The 14958-nt window shown below is 36.0% G+C and overlaps 1 protein-coding gene across 1 annotated transcript; it reads right to left on the bottom strand.

Annotated features, from left to right (window-relative positions):
• Positions 1 to 5202: 5202 nt before the first annotated feature.
• LOC148951890 (uncharacterized) lies at positions 5203 to 14428 on the bottom strand. The gene is made up of 2 exons (XM_089088754.1): positions 14353 to 14428; positions 5203 to 5502 (listed from the first exon to the last, which is right to left on the bottom strand). The coding sequence occupies exons 1-2, from the start codon at positions 14362 to 14364 to the stop codon at positions 5317 to 5319; spliced, it is 198 nt and encodes a 65-aa protein (XP_088944880.1). The 5' UTR covers positions 14365 to 14428; the 3' UTR covers positions 5203 to 5316.
• Positions 14429 to 14958: the final 530 nt, after the last annotated feature.

Raw genomic sequence — 14958 nt, 5'->3', positions numbered from 1 at the left:
GACATGTTTTGCTGGTAATATCTCATATTTGATTTTTTAAATCAATTTGTCCTTTCAAACATTAATTGTTCCAAAAGGTCGCAAGAAAAGCTAGCAACGGCATAACATAGCTATTAAAAAGGCTTTACCTTAGGCGCAGAGGAAATTCCTGAAATCTCTATACTTGGCGTAAGTTTTTGAAGATGGCATTTGCTTGTCCTATTCTGGTGAGTACTTTTTTCACTGTCGAGCCAGTGTTTTCGATGACGCTTCCCAGGTATTTGGACTTGACAAATTGTTTAATATCTTGGTTGCTGTATTTAATGGACAGAGAAGAGTCGCCTGTTGCCATGCATTTGCACTGCGTGTCGTCTATAAAATCTATATTGATGACCTACGCTTCGGAGCTTAATCTGATGCCACCTGCTTCTGTGTTCCGTAGGAGGTTCTCTTTTATTTTTTTCTATTAAAACGACTTAAAATATTATAATTGAGAACCTCGAACGGAGGCAAAGGATATCACAACTATGCACTAAAAAAACAATCATAGGCAGCACAATCGCGCTGCCTAAGTAAAGAACGATGTTAACACAATGTATTTTTTTTCCATGCCAGGGCACTTCGTATCGAAAGAGTTGTCGTAGAAACTTGGTAAAGGGTTCATTCGACTGGAAATTGGAATGGCTACTGCCCTTTTTAATAGTCGAAAGTGATTGGAAAATAACTAACACTCATTCCACGCCCACCTTTTCCCCAAATGCATCCCATCAAATTTTTTAGATAGCCATTTTGTTCAGCGTTATTGGTTTCCAGATACAAATTATGTTTTGGAGAAGGACACTCCCCCACAGCCCTCAGAGCAAGGGTTTAAAGTTATTGCCGGGAGGGCATATAAGAACGATGTTGGCACAATGTATTATTTATCTTTTTTTTTTCCTTTAGACCAGGGCACTTGGTATAAAAAAAAGTTGTCGTAGAAACTTTGAAAAGGGCTCATTCAATTGGAAATTGGAGTGGCTTGTGCCCTTTTTAATAGTCGAAAGTGATCGGAAGGCAACTAATACCCTTTCCACGCCCACCTTTCTCAAAACACATCCAATCAAAATTTTAAGATAGCCCTTTTTTCAGCGTAGTTGATCTCCAGATAGAAAGTATGTTTTTGAGGAGGACACTCCCCCGCAGCCCTCAGGGCAAGGATTTTAGGTTATTCCCTGACGGAATATAAGGTTTTTATAGAAAGCATTGTCGTAGAAATTTCAAAAATGTGAACTACGTTGAACAAGTTATGCCCTGGGGGCATATAAGGTTTTAATTGAAAGCTTTGTCGTAGAAACTTGAAAAAAGGCTCATTCGATTGGAAATTCAAAGGACTAGTGACATTTTTAATAGTCAAAAGTGATTGGACAGCTACTAACCCTCCTCTCACGCCTACCATTTATCCAATCACATCCAATCAAAATTTTGATATAGCCATTTTGTTCAACGTAGTTGTAAGTTCTGGAAATTTGGTCATTGAGGATGACGACCCCTTCCCCTCAGAGCCCTCACGGCAAGGATTAAAAGTTATGCCCTGGGGGCATAGAAGGTTTTTATTGAAAGCTTTGTCATAGAAACTTGAAAAAGGGTACATTCGATTGGAAAATCAAAGGGCTAGTGTCCCTTTGAATAGTCGAAAGTGATTGGAGGACAACTAACCCCCCTTTTCTCCAAACCCATCCAATCAAAATTTTTAGATAGCCATTTTTTCAACGTAGTGGAAAATTTTGGAAATTAGGTCTTTAAGGATGACACCCCCCCCCCAGAGCCCCCAGGACAAGGGTTGCAAGCTATGCCCTGGTGGCATATAAGGTTTTTATTGAAAGCGTTTTTGTTGAAACTTCAAAATGGGCTTATTTGATTGGAAATTGAAATGGCTAGTGCCCTTTTTAATAGTCGAAAGTAATTGGAGGGCAACTAAACCCTCTCACACCCACCATTTTCCCAAACACATACAATCAAAATTTTGAGATAGCCATTTTTACTACGTAGCTGAAAGTTCTGGTAATTATGTCTTTGTGGATGACAGCCCCCCCCCCCCCCACAGCCCTCAGGACAAGGGTTGTAGGTTATGCCCTGGGGGCATATGAGTTTTTTATAAAGAGTTGTCGTAAAAACTTCAAAAAGGGCTCATTCGATTTGAAATTCCAACGGGTAAAGGTCTTTTTAATAGTCGAAAGTGATTGAAGCAATTAACCCCCCTCTCACGCCCTCCATTTTCCCAAACACATTCATTCAAAATTTTGAGATATTCATTTTGTTCAACATAGGTAAAAGTTCTGGAAATTAGGTCTTTGAGAATGACAACCCTCCCCCCCCCCACACACAGCCCCCAGGGCAAAGGTTGTAAGTTGTGCCCTGGGGGCATATAAGGTGTTTATAGAAAGCGTTGTCGTAGAAACTCAAAAAGGGCTCATTCGATTTGAAATTGCAACGGGTAAAGGCCTTTTTAATAGTCGAAAGTGATTGAAGAGCAATTAACCCCCCTCTCACGCCCTCTATTTTCCCAAACACATTCATTCAAAATTTTGAGATATTCATTTTGTTCAACATAGGTAAAAGTTCTGGAAATTAGGTCTTTGAGGATGACAACCCTCCCCCCCCCCATACAGCCCCCAGGGCAAAGGTTGTAAGTTATGCCCTGGGGGCATATAAGGTGTTTATAGAAAGCGTTGTCGTAGAAACTCAAAAAGGGCTCATTCGATTGGAAACTGAAAGGGCTAGTGGCCTTTTTAATAGTCGAAAGTGATTGGAGGGCAAGTAGTCCCCCTCCCATGCCCACCTTCTCATTTGCCCAATATGTTTAAAAACTAAAGGTTGCCTTAAGATTAAACCAACATGCACTGTGTTAATGCTAATTCCCAATAAGGCATCTCAGCAGTATCCTAAAAACGGCTGAAGGTATTATGTTCAAACTTTTGGGGCTACTTCTGCTCTTAAAATTTAACCAAATCAGAATAGCGTAAGTGTATCCAAGCTATCAAAGAAAGTAAACGGATTTTTTTTGCAAATAGTATCAAGTTTTCTATTTCAGGTCAACTAGATGAGTTATGAAACTAAATTAAACACTACCATTTGTGTCCAGATTTTCAAAAAGGTGTACGTTGTTAAAAATTGCTGAAAAGTTTTCTCCAGTATAAAAATAGCAGGCCAAACTATAAATTCTTAAAAAAACGAAAAGATTTTATGGTCACATGGGAATGTGAGTATCTAAGACCAGAGTTTGCTGGTTTCAAAGAGTAAAGCGAGCAAAAGGAGGTGTTGTAAGGCCCTTTTTTCGATTTTACAATAAAATTAATAAAATTAATTTCTGGAATTTAATTTCGAAGTAACTTCTGTTTTAATTTTAGTCCTGTCATAGGTCCAAAAGAAAATATTTGTACCATAATTCATTTCCAGTAAAACATAAATGACACAGTTGGTTTCAGAATTATATGGCAAGGATAGGGGGCAGTAGCCAAATTCTGGTTTGCAGTGAGTTTTTTTCGTTTTAAGATTGATTTGTATATTCAAATTAAGCTTTCCTCGTTTTAAGATTTATTTATTCACACTTCTTGAATTTTAATTCGTTATTATTGTTTACATAATTCCTGTTCGTTTTGGGTTTCATTTATTCTTTAATAGTAACTTCTGGTCGTTTTGAGTTTGAATTGTTGTAGGTTTTATCTCTGTTGATCATAAGTTTATTATGACCTTTACTTGTTTTTGAGAAACACCTTTTTTGGAATGTTTTTTTTTGTAATTAATTTAATAAGAAGATAAGTCTGTGATGGAAGATTTGAATAAGAGAAGCCACGGTAGTGACAGTGATCGATTCCGCTTTTAGCATGGGTGCTTTGAATGGCTTACGAAACACAGGCCATTACCAAATTCGAGGGGAGGAGGAGAGGTCTTAAGGAAGGATTTAAAGGAAGTTAAAATTTTATGAAAAGACTAAAGAGTGGAACTTTGAAAAAGTTGGGATTGAGAAGGAGCGTGTGAAACCTGTATTGGACTCAAAAGGCTTGGTGATGCCATGCGTTGTTAGGAGTAGAGGTAGTAGTAAGTTGGTCATAGCTTAAATTGGAAATCGCTTGAAAATTAATTTTATTTATAAATTGCTATTTTTCAGTTGGTAAATAATTTAAAAAAAATTATAATTAATTTAGAAAAATAAAGCAATTCCCTTTTTCTATTAACAATAAAGAAAATTGTTTTTTAAGCTATTTCGTATAGCTTAACCATGGCTGAAAATGCCCCCTTCCTCCCCAAGTCTTTCTTTAACACATTGATTTTTAATATCTCATTTTAATTTTTAAATAGTACTGATCTGGAATAACTACTCACTCTTAATTTCTTAACATGCATCTGCAATATGTTAGTGCAGTGATGTCTGTCTTTATCTTCCAGTTTTCAGCAATTGTATAAATAACTTACATTTTACTTCTCCTTTAGTCAAGCTTCATTACCTTTCAGTTATCCTTACTTTCTTCTTAGTTTTGTAAGAAGGTAGCTGCAAAATCGGGGTTGCAGCAGTAGCTAGAAAGTTCTGAAGAGCGAACACCAGCTCATAGTAACCGAAATTTGAAAGCAGGTTTTTAAATGCATAGTTTAATGACAAACCTTTCCATTGCTACCATCTTGAAAACATTAATTTTCATCGGGATTCAACTCAACGGTAATTGATAGTTACAAGAAGAAATTCTACAAAATTTTTGAAAGAGCGTAATGTCCCTCAAAAATAACGTCCAATTGAAATAAAACAGTCTCTGAGTTCATCATTGTTTAGAACCCTTAACCGGAGCTTTATATTTTCGCACTTTCACGTAAAATGAAAACCGAATTGTATGAGTAGCACTGATGTTTCTCTTTATTTTTAATTACAGGAATTGACGTTTTAGCATTTCCTTTTTTTATATATAGTATTTATTTTAAAATTGTTGTATTTATTATATTACTATTTAGTAGATATCACGCAAGTTATCGTGTTTAATACCTTTAGCATAAAAACTCTGCCAGTGGTAGATACAGCTACAACCCTGTGGTAATACGACACCCAGAGTTTGAAATCACATTCAGCAGCCTGCTGGGGGGCCAGTAATTTGATTCTACGGATGAGATTATGAAAAATCGTCTGCGTAACAATCTATGTAAGAAGAAAATAGGGCTATATTTCCATAATTTTCTAGCATTAACAACTGAACAAAGTGTTTTGCTGTCTTTTTAATGTTTGTGCTATAGGCTAATCATTGAAAAACCTCCTTCACCAAAAGATTTCAAAGAATATAAATATATTAGAATCCATGGATCACAATTCAACATTTATTTTTCAAACATGTCGTCGATAAATTTATTTAATACTTCATCATCTTCTTCAGCTTCAAGCTGCTTGTAAGACTCTATGTTAAATAAGGCGTTAGAAAATGCAGATTCACTGTGAAAGCATCCTCCTGGTCTGCATCGAAAATTGAATGGACAACAATGTACTCGGTCACTACAGCAAGTTGCCTTGAAAAGGAGAGAAAATAGTAAGGTCTATGTTTCACATTCCCAATTTTCGTAGAGCATCTGCATTAAATTACTTAGACTATAGACTCTCGAAAATCACATACAGTTTCCGTATTTCAATCAGAGAAAAATTTTCAGCAATTTTTAACAACATACACCCTTTTAAAAATCTAGACACAAATAGTAGTGTTTAGTTTAATTTCATAACTCCTCTAGTTGACCTGAAATAGAAAAATTGATACTATTTGCAAAAAAAATCTGTTTACTTTCTTTGATAGCTTGGATACACTTACGCTATTCTGATTTGGTTAAATTTTAAGAGCAGCTGTAGCCCCAAAAGTTTGAACATAATACCCTCAGCCGTTCTTAGGATACTGGTGAGATGCCTTATTGGGAATTAGCATTAACACAGTGCATTTTGATTTAATATTAAGGCAACATTTAGTTTTTAAACATAATGGGCAAATGAGAAGGTGGGCATGGGAGGAGGACTAGTTGCCCTCCAATCACTTTCGACTATTAAAAATGGCATTAGTCCTTCCTATTTCCGACTGAATGAACCCTTTTCGAAGCTCCCACGACAACACCTTCGATACGAAGTGCTCTGGTCTAAACAACAAAACAAAAATAATAATACATTGTACCCAGATCGATCTTTACTTTAAAAATGTCAAGTCTTCCAATCACTTTCGACAATTAAAAAGGCCACTAGCCCTTTCAGTTTCCAATCGAATGAGCCCTTTTTGAGTTTCTACGACAACGCTTTCTATAAACACCTTATATGCCCCCAGGGCATAATTTATAACCTTTGCCCTGAGGGCTGTGTGGGGGGAAGGGTTGTCATCCTAATTTTCTAATTTCCAGAACTTATACCTATGTTGAACAAAATGAATATCTCAAAATTTTGAATGGATGTGTTTAGGAAAATGGAGGATGTGAAAGGGGAGTTAGTTGCTCTTCAATCACTTTCGACTATTAAAAAGGCCTTTACCCGTTGCAATTTCAAATCGAATGAGCTCTTTTTGAAGTTTCTACGACAACTCTTTTTATAAAAACCTCATAATCCCCCAGGGCATAAGCTACAACCCTTGTCCTGAGGGCTGTGGGGGGGGGGGATGTCATCCATAAAGACATAATTTCCAGAACTTTCAACTACGTAGTAAAAATGGCAAAATCTAAAAATTTTGATTGTATGTGTTTGGGGAAATGGTGGGCGTGAGAGAGGATTAGTTGCCCTCCAATTACTTTCGACTATTAAAAAGGGGAAATTGGAGTGGCTTGTGCCCTTTTTAATAGTCGAAAGTGATCGGAAGGAAACTAACACCCCTTCCACGCCCACCATTTCTCAAAACATATCCAATCAAAATTTTAAGATAGCCCTTTTTTCAGCGTAGTTGATCTCCAGATAGAAATTATGTTTTTGAGGAGGACACTCCCCCACAGCCCTCAGGGCAAGGATTTTAAGTTATATAAGGTTTTTATAGAAAGCGTTGTCGTAGAAACTTCAAAAATGTGAACTAAGTTGAACAAGTTTATGCCCAGGGGGCATATAAGGTTTTCATTGAAAGTTTTGTCGTAGAAACTTGAAAAAAGGCTCATTCGATTGGAAATTCAAAGGGCTATTGCCGTTTTTTATAGTCGAAAGTGATTGGATGCTACTAAACTCTCTCTCACGTCCACCATTTATCCAATCACATCCAATCAAAATTTTGAGATAGCCATTTTGTTCAACATAGTTGTAAGTTCTGGAAATTAGGTCTTTGAGGATGACAACCCCTCCCCCTCAGACCCCTCAGGGCAAGGGATACAAGTTATACCCTGGGAGCCTGTTTGGTTTTTATTGGAAGCTTTGTCATAGAAACTTGAAAAAGGGTGCATTCGATTGGAAATTCAAAGGGCTAGTGCCCCTTTGAATAGTCGAAAGTTATTGGAGGACACCTAACCCCCCTCTCCCGCCCACCTTTTCTCCAAACACGTCCAATCAAAATGTTAGATAGCCATTTTGTTCAACATATTTGAAAGTTTTGGAAATTAGATCTTTAAGGATGACTACCCCCCCCACAACCCCCAGGACAAGGGTTGTAAGCTATACCCTGGGGGCATATAAGGTTTTTATTGAAACCGTTTTCGTTGAAACTTCAAAATGGGCTTATTCGATTGGAAATTGAAATGGCTAGTGCGGTTTAATATGTTGTGATGTATTGTGTATTGTGAAATGCCACGTTGGTTAGGGCTGCTCTGGTGAATAATACTTTTTCAGAATTACCACTGGAAGTTACTGTGTTCCCTAAGTACTTGAAGTCTATTACCGATTCGATGGCTTTATCTCATAGTCGGATTCTCATGGGTGAATTGCTAATTGACATAATTTTAGTCTTTGGAACGCTGGTGCGTAGTCCGAATGCTTCAGCTTAATTCGCGAGTTTGTTCAGAAAGTCCGGAAGCTTTTGCTTTTCCGCTTTTGTGGGCCCAACATCATCGGCAAAATTGACATCCTGGAGAAGCTTTCTTGCAATTCAGATTTCAGGCCCATTTATCTGTCTAAAGATGTAGTCTAAAACTAGGAAGAAAATAAAAGGTGAAAGGACACAGCCTTACTTGACGTCAGTCATAACTTCGAAGCAGCGTATGTCGCCACAGAGGTTTTAACACAGCATTTTGTCTCTTCGCATGTGGTAACTATTAGACGGACTAGCTTCCCGGGATTGGTGACATTATCTCTTAGGAAAATATGCAAGTTTGATAGAATATAATTTTAAAGAATATGAATACGTTTGGCAAAGCTTCTGTAAGGAGAGTAATCTAAAAAAAAACAACATTTAGCTTTTGATAAATTTTACAGAAATAATTGATTTTATGCTATAACGTTGCCCATGATAAAAGAAGAATTGATTGTTTTATGATGTGTTTAATGTCTGCCTTTGGTTCTGTAAATTAACCATAAAATTCCCTAATTGTGAAAAAAAATAAAATGATAATGCTGCTTTCTCATCTACTGTGAAATTCGCAATCTTAATGCAGATTAACTTGTGAAGATTTTCAGTGTCTTTATGAAATCATGCTGCATGTACCATGAATTTTCCCACATATTCAAATTGAATCTGTAAAAGGCAATTTTTTTCTTTCTAAAATTGTGCGACACTGAAACTTAGAATTAAAGTCAGAGAACTCGCATGATACGCATCCGATTTCAGTCAGACTTGGTGAATATCAAGTCATTACCATAGTCAGCAATATCTCTTTAAACTTTTAAAAGGACTTCTTTAAAATCATGGGAATATCACAAGGAAGAAATCAAATTCTCCAAGCAAAACTTTATTTTAAAAAATTACTGTAGTCATGAATAATCGTTTGTTCTTTTATAAATTGGTAATTTTTAAAGGAATTAAATAGACTATCCAAGAGTATGGAAATTTTCTTTTTTCCCTTGCGAGACATGAGTTATTCGTTTTAAAATTTAATGGGTCCAGCAAGTATTTATTTTTCCCTAAGTATTTATTTTATTTTTATTTTTTCCTTTTCCCTATTTATTTTTCCCGATCGACTGTCTCAGGTAAATAAAACATTTGCATGAATACTTGCAGAGCAAGTATTCATTTTTCCCTAAGGAATGATCGACTGTCTCTTGATTTTCCTTAAGGAATGATCGACTGTCTCAGGTAAACATAAAATTTGCCTGTTTCTATAAATTGACTTAATAATAAAAATTGTTCAACCACTGAGAATGTTGAACAGAAGGAGAGATCAAGCTGAATTCATGCAAAATGTCAAATTCACAATGACAATACTTTAGGAGCATTAGAAATATCTCAATCTTGGCAAAAATATTCCCGGAAAAAAAATTAGAAATTGTGTATGGTGAATATAAAGGGGACTAAAATGGAAACTATTCAATTTACTAATTATTAAGGGTACTTGTGAATTATATGCTGAGCACTCAAGTGCTTCATTTAGTCTGAACCTGTTTCTTTGATGCTCAATTTGAATGAAATATCACAAAATATGATGGAAATATAGCAATAGTTTAGAAATAAACTTGGACTATATATTTGCACATTAGGGGGGGGGGGGTAAGTATAGCGGGTCTGCATGCTAAATGTGTTAGGCACAATTATTCTGCATATTATGAAGTAAAAATTGTTTTCAAAATGTCCAAATACTTTATCCCTCCCCCCTAATGTGCAAATATATAACCCATATTATATATTTCTCACCTATTCTTTCACTTGTGTTGTCTCATGCTAAGCTGAAAGAAACTAACGAAGAAACCGGTTTGTTCTCGAGTTTTACACAGCGTAAACTTGAGTGTTTGGCGTATAATACACAAGTACCTTGTTAAAATCTCCCTTTGATTTTTTTTTCTCCTTAGTGTATTTAGGCAGATTTAGCCGCCTTTCTTTTAAGTTTCTAGTTAATTTTGTCGCTCGGAGTCTGGCTAGTGACAGTGAGTCAAATTACAAGTTGCTTTCTTGCGACAGAATGTTTGGGGTTTGATGTGTTCGACCAATAAGTCATATGCAATAGGTCTTATGACAGAATTAACCATAAACTTAAAAGGAGGAAGATAAATCTTAATTGATGCGCTATGGGATAGGATTATTTCATTGAGAATGTTTAAGAATTCTTCTTTTAAAAATATACACGGCGATTCTGACTATTTGTGATTTAGCTCGTCGTAATGTAGTCAAATCTTCTCTATGAGGCAAAAATTTCAAAAGTAAATTTTGATGATGGCAATAAAGTCGCAAATGAACGAGCAAAAAGTTTGACTATTACCAGCATGGACAAGAAAAAAATCCTTAGTGGGCTAACAAAATGGTCCAAAAGAGGGATTACTACTTGTACCTGTGGAGCTATAAACGGAACGAAAGCTTTCAATTGCAAGAAATGTGGTAAAGCCTTGAAAGCAAAAGCCAGCTCTATCAAGAAAGCTTGGTTGAGTGAAATAGGTCATGCAGTTTGTTTAGTAGGTCTTGATGTAGACTATGTTTGTTAGCATCTAAAATTCAACTTAATACTCGTTTACTTCCTTGGATTTTCATACAGACTAAGAGGTAGACTTTTGCTGTTGTTGATTAATTCGCAAGCTACGTATGAAGGGACGGATTAATTTGCAGGGACGTATAAAGATGTGATACAAGCAATTTTTATCACGTGTCAGGTTAAAATAAACATTACTGAATCTAGACGATCCAATTTATGACGCACTATGCCAGAAACCTATGTCCTTTGAAAAGTTTTTTAATTTATTTTTCCTTTTTCTGGGCTATAATAGTAAGAGGACGAGAAACTGGACGTTCGTACGAACGTGGTAGTAGAAAAAGCTTTTCAAGACAATACCTAAAGAAGGAAAAAACTAGACACTAAAATTCATAAATAAAAATAGGGGTAAAGAGTTGTTTTGACCAGAGAAAACTTAAAGTCTCTAACTGAGGGTTCTGATTTATTTTCTTTAGATTTTGTCTAAAAAAAACAGACTTGATAAAGATGGCTGATATATTTTTACAGATATTTTTTTTAAAAAACCACCAGATTTTTTAAAAAACCTGCCAAGTCTGGACGACTAGTTCTTTTTCCAGATTTCAGGCCAATTTCTCAGGATAGCCTGGGCGCACATTATGGCTGCGAAGAGGGACTTCAATTCTAGGATGAGACATTCAAATGGCAATGAAACGTAAATGCGTTGAGACGTTTTTTGGAACTGTGTTGACTTGTTTTGGCCTAAAATGTCTGTCGTAGATTCTACTAATCCACCAGTACGTTTTCACGTCAAAATAATGCTAGGAATATTGAAAATCAGTTGTTAGTTACAAAAAAAAGCCCCATTTCACTGCATTTTATATAAAACGCCTTGATTTTACGTGATTAATGTGTAGTCCTATTTTATATCGTCCAATATCAGCACTGATTCATTATAAGCACCTTTTAAAAACTAAAGTATGTCTATTGCTAGTGAATTAAAAGTTCCCCACACAAATTTCAAATGTTTGGACTTTCCTCTCTTGTGTGTAAAGTAAATGGGATTCCAATCTACAATTTATCCCTTGATAAATCCTATAGGACCCTATATGAATTGACAATGCAATCCCTAGATCGAGATTCACAACTGTATGAAGATGATTTAACCGATACAATGTTTGCAAAAAGTCACGACATCATTGTATTGATGTTGATCATTGTATTGTATTGATATTGATCATTGTATTTGGAGTGTACCTTTGCCGAGCCATTGACGGAGAATATAGTACTAATCTCGCTAAATGAATTTGAAATCTATTTGGAAATTACCCCCGATGGTAGTCTTCTATTAGAGTTTGCACCATGAACACAAATCAAATAATCAATGTATTCAACTTTGATCCGTACATGTCCAATTACTAAACCCATTGTATACCTTCGGAATTTTTCTGAACACATTTATAACGCTAGCGATAGCATTATCATTGTTAATAGCAGATTGTCGAATGCAAAGATATTGGCTATACATCTTTCAAACAGCAAAGAATATTCAATTTTTCGATCCTCTTGGCCTACCTTATGCATTCTGCACGTCTCATATCAAAACCTTCCTTGATTGAAATGAAAAATCTTTTATTTAAAATCGAAAGCGAGTACTATATTTATCGACCAAAATTACTTGTATAATATTGATTTCAGTGCCCTAAGAATAAAGTGTTTTAATAATTTGTGTATATTTGTTTATTAATAAAAAAATGTATGTACAATAAAAGTCTTTGTCTTCGCCTTTTAGATTTCTTCTTCTACGTTTAGATGATCTTCGACAACGAGTAGTGACGGCAGATCATTGGGGTTCAATTTGTACTGATCTTGGCGTTCAAAAGTCAGGGTCACATTTTCTGCAATACAATGCCACTTCACCTTTATTATATCTCTTTGTAAAGTCAATTACACTATTTTGATTCATATTGTAAAATTCACATGTTTCAATTTGCTTATTTGAAGCAATGTCAGGCACGGTTTTCTCATATGAAGAATCACTTTCTGTAACAGCCAAATAAAAATCAGTCAGCTTATAACCATAGTAGCCATTGTCTTTACAGTGATGACGTAGAAACCATACTTTCTTATTATTCTAACAATTGAAGCGTAGACCAGGTTTTTCCTCCCAAAACAATTTAAAACACGACGATACCAGACTCTTGGAAATAAACTGAAATCACGTTTAGGGTTTTTTCCAATCATACCGGGGTAAGTAGTGATCACATTTATCATAGTGATAATTGGAGCATATAAAACCTCTATTGTGAGAGTCACAAACCCCTTGAAGACAGGAATCCCAGTCTTTAATTTGCACTGCTTATCCTCTAGGTAATTTACATGGATTGCATAATCTACACTTTTCGTCATAGTCATCGACAATAGTGCATTTCTCACGTGATAACCAGCTACCCAATTTGGAGAAGGGCTGTTCTGCAGGTAAACCGGAAGCTGGTAACATATATCTGCACTCCAAAACCGTGCCCGGGGCATCTTCTCTCAGAAGATAAACCTGTCTCAAACTACGAAAAGTAATTCTCCTAAAGTAAAAATCTTGGCAGGACTTGGTGAACCTAGGTTAGCAAAAATATATATAGACACAATAACTGGAAAAAGAGTTACTGTTTAGTTCAAGATTAATACACAAAAACAGACTGAAAACAAAATACACAAAAATATATTGCAGCTGTTGCATGGGTTTGCTCTTTGGACATTCTGACCGATTCAGGGGTAAGACTCTAGGCAGGCATGCCTTTCCAAAATTAACCTGACAAGTATGTGTCCAATAAGAGAGTCATTCATACTCCTGCCATTTACCCGTGCCCCAGCCATTTAAACATTGGCCTCTCAATTACTTGGACTATCCGTCTTGGCTTTTCTCTGTCTACAATTACCCAGCCCAGTCTTGATGCAACCTATTGCCCAAAATACTTGATAAATTGTCGTGATTCAGCCGCGTGACCTGACTCAATTATTTTACAAAATTCATCCGAAAAAATAGTCTTGCCTGATCACTTAATCGTCTGGGTGAAATGTCTGTCCATTTTAATTACCTTACTTAGTCATAAAGAAGAAAAAAGATTCTTGTGGAAAAAGGGAAAAGCGGAATGAATTTATGGGGAAATGATCATTTACACAAAGGATATTTAGCTGATAATTAGGGACCGGGACCCAACATTCCCCCTCAACATGGGCTGAAAGTTCCACCTTAATACCCTTAGCTTCAGTAGTAGTAGTAGTATTAGTAGCATTAGTAGTAGTAGTAGTAGCAGTATGCACATAGTGCCTTATAGGTAGCTGAACAATCCCCTCAACATGCCCTGGAAGTTTCAACTTAATACCGTAAGCCGTTCCCGGGATATTAAGGTTAAGCCCTTTTGACAACTTGAATGCACATAGTACGTTTTCATTTAGTTCAACGTTTATTGAAATATCAAGCTTAATACCCTCAGCCTTAGTAGTAGCTGTATTAATAGCGGTAGTAGTAGTAATAAAAGCCGTAGTAGTAGAATTCACATATTGTGTTTTGGCTAGTCCAGCACCCCCTTCAACATAATATTCTTTCAATTTAATAATCTAAGCTGTTTGTGAGATAATGCTAATGCGCCCTTTTGACAACCTGCATGCACATAACACGTTTCGATTTAATTCAACGTCCGCTCAACATCCCCTAAAATTTTCACCTTAATACTGTTAGTCTTAGTGGTAGTAATAGCAGTAACGTAGCAATATCGATCTCTCCATGGGTACGGGGTCTACATTATTCCCATATTATCCTAGTTCAAAATTTCTAGAGTTTATGAAAAATAAGAAGCAAAGAAACAGGTACTAGAGCATTTAGAAAATCCTTACTGCTCCTAGCATTCTGATTTAGATACTCAGATTGAAAATACACCAAAATTTCATCCCCGGAAAAAAAAAAGGTAAAATATGACGGAGCACAAGAAAAGTAAGTCAAAAACTATTTCTTACTATTGGACAAAAATCAATGCTATATCAGCTGGGAGACTTGCTTTCAAATCTGTCATTGTTTACTCAATTTTACTTATCTCTTAATTATATGAGTTGTTGAACTCAATCAACTTTTTAAGAATTCACTTACGCCATCTAATCGAAAACCAGGTACTCTAGCCACTCTTTTTCTCCCCCCTCCCTCCTGGATAGAAAGATACTACAAGAACGTGCCAAAAGAAAAATCAAAATAATCCTTAACATATACAAAAAAATCTACTTCCTTTACTTTCCTGAAAATTGGTGCAGACACGTCGATTTCGGATAAGAGAATCGATCCACGTATATATTTAAAATACATTTTTTGGTATTTTCATTTGAATAAAATCGACAGAACAACAAAACTGCCCCCTTTGCCTTTGAAAATACATTTCCTTCTTCTCCATTCAGTGGTAGCTCTGGCCTCTCTTGCGACCGGGGTAAAATCTTGATTACCGCTCCCCCTTC

This window comes from Artemia sp. Qi Xiang Cuo, chromosome 5 (assembly GCF_049724085.1).
Source record: "Artemia sp. Qi Xiang Cuo chromosome 5, ASM4972408v1, whole genome shotgun sequence".
NCBI classification, from domain to species: domain Eukaryota; kingdom Metazoa; phylum Arthropoda; class Branchiopoda; order Anostraca; family Artemiidae; genus Artemia; species Artemia sp. Qi Xiang Cuo.
This window is presented reverse-complemented; position numbering and strand designations above follow the sequence as displayed.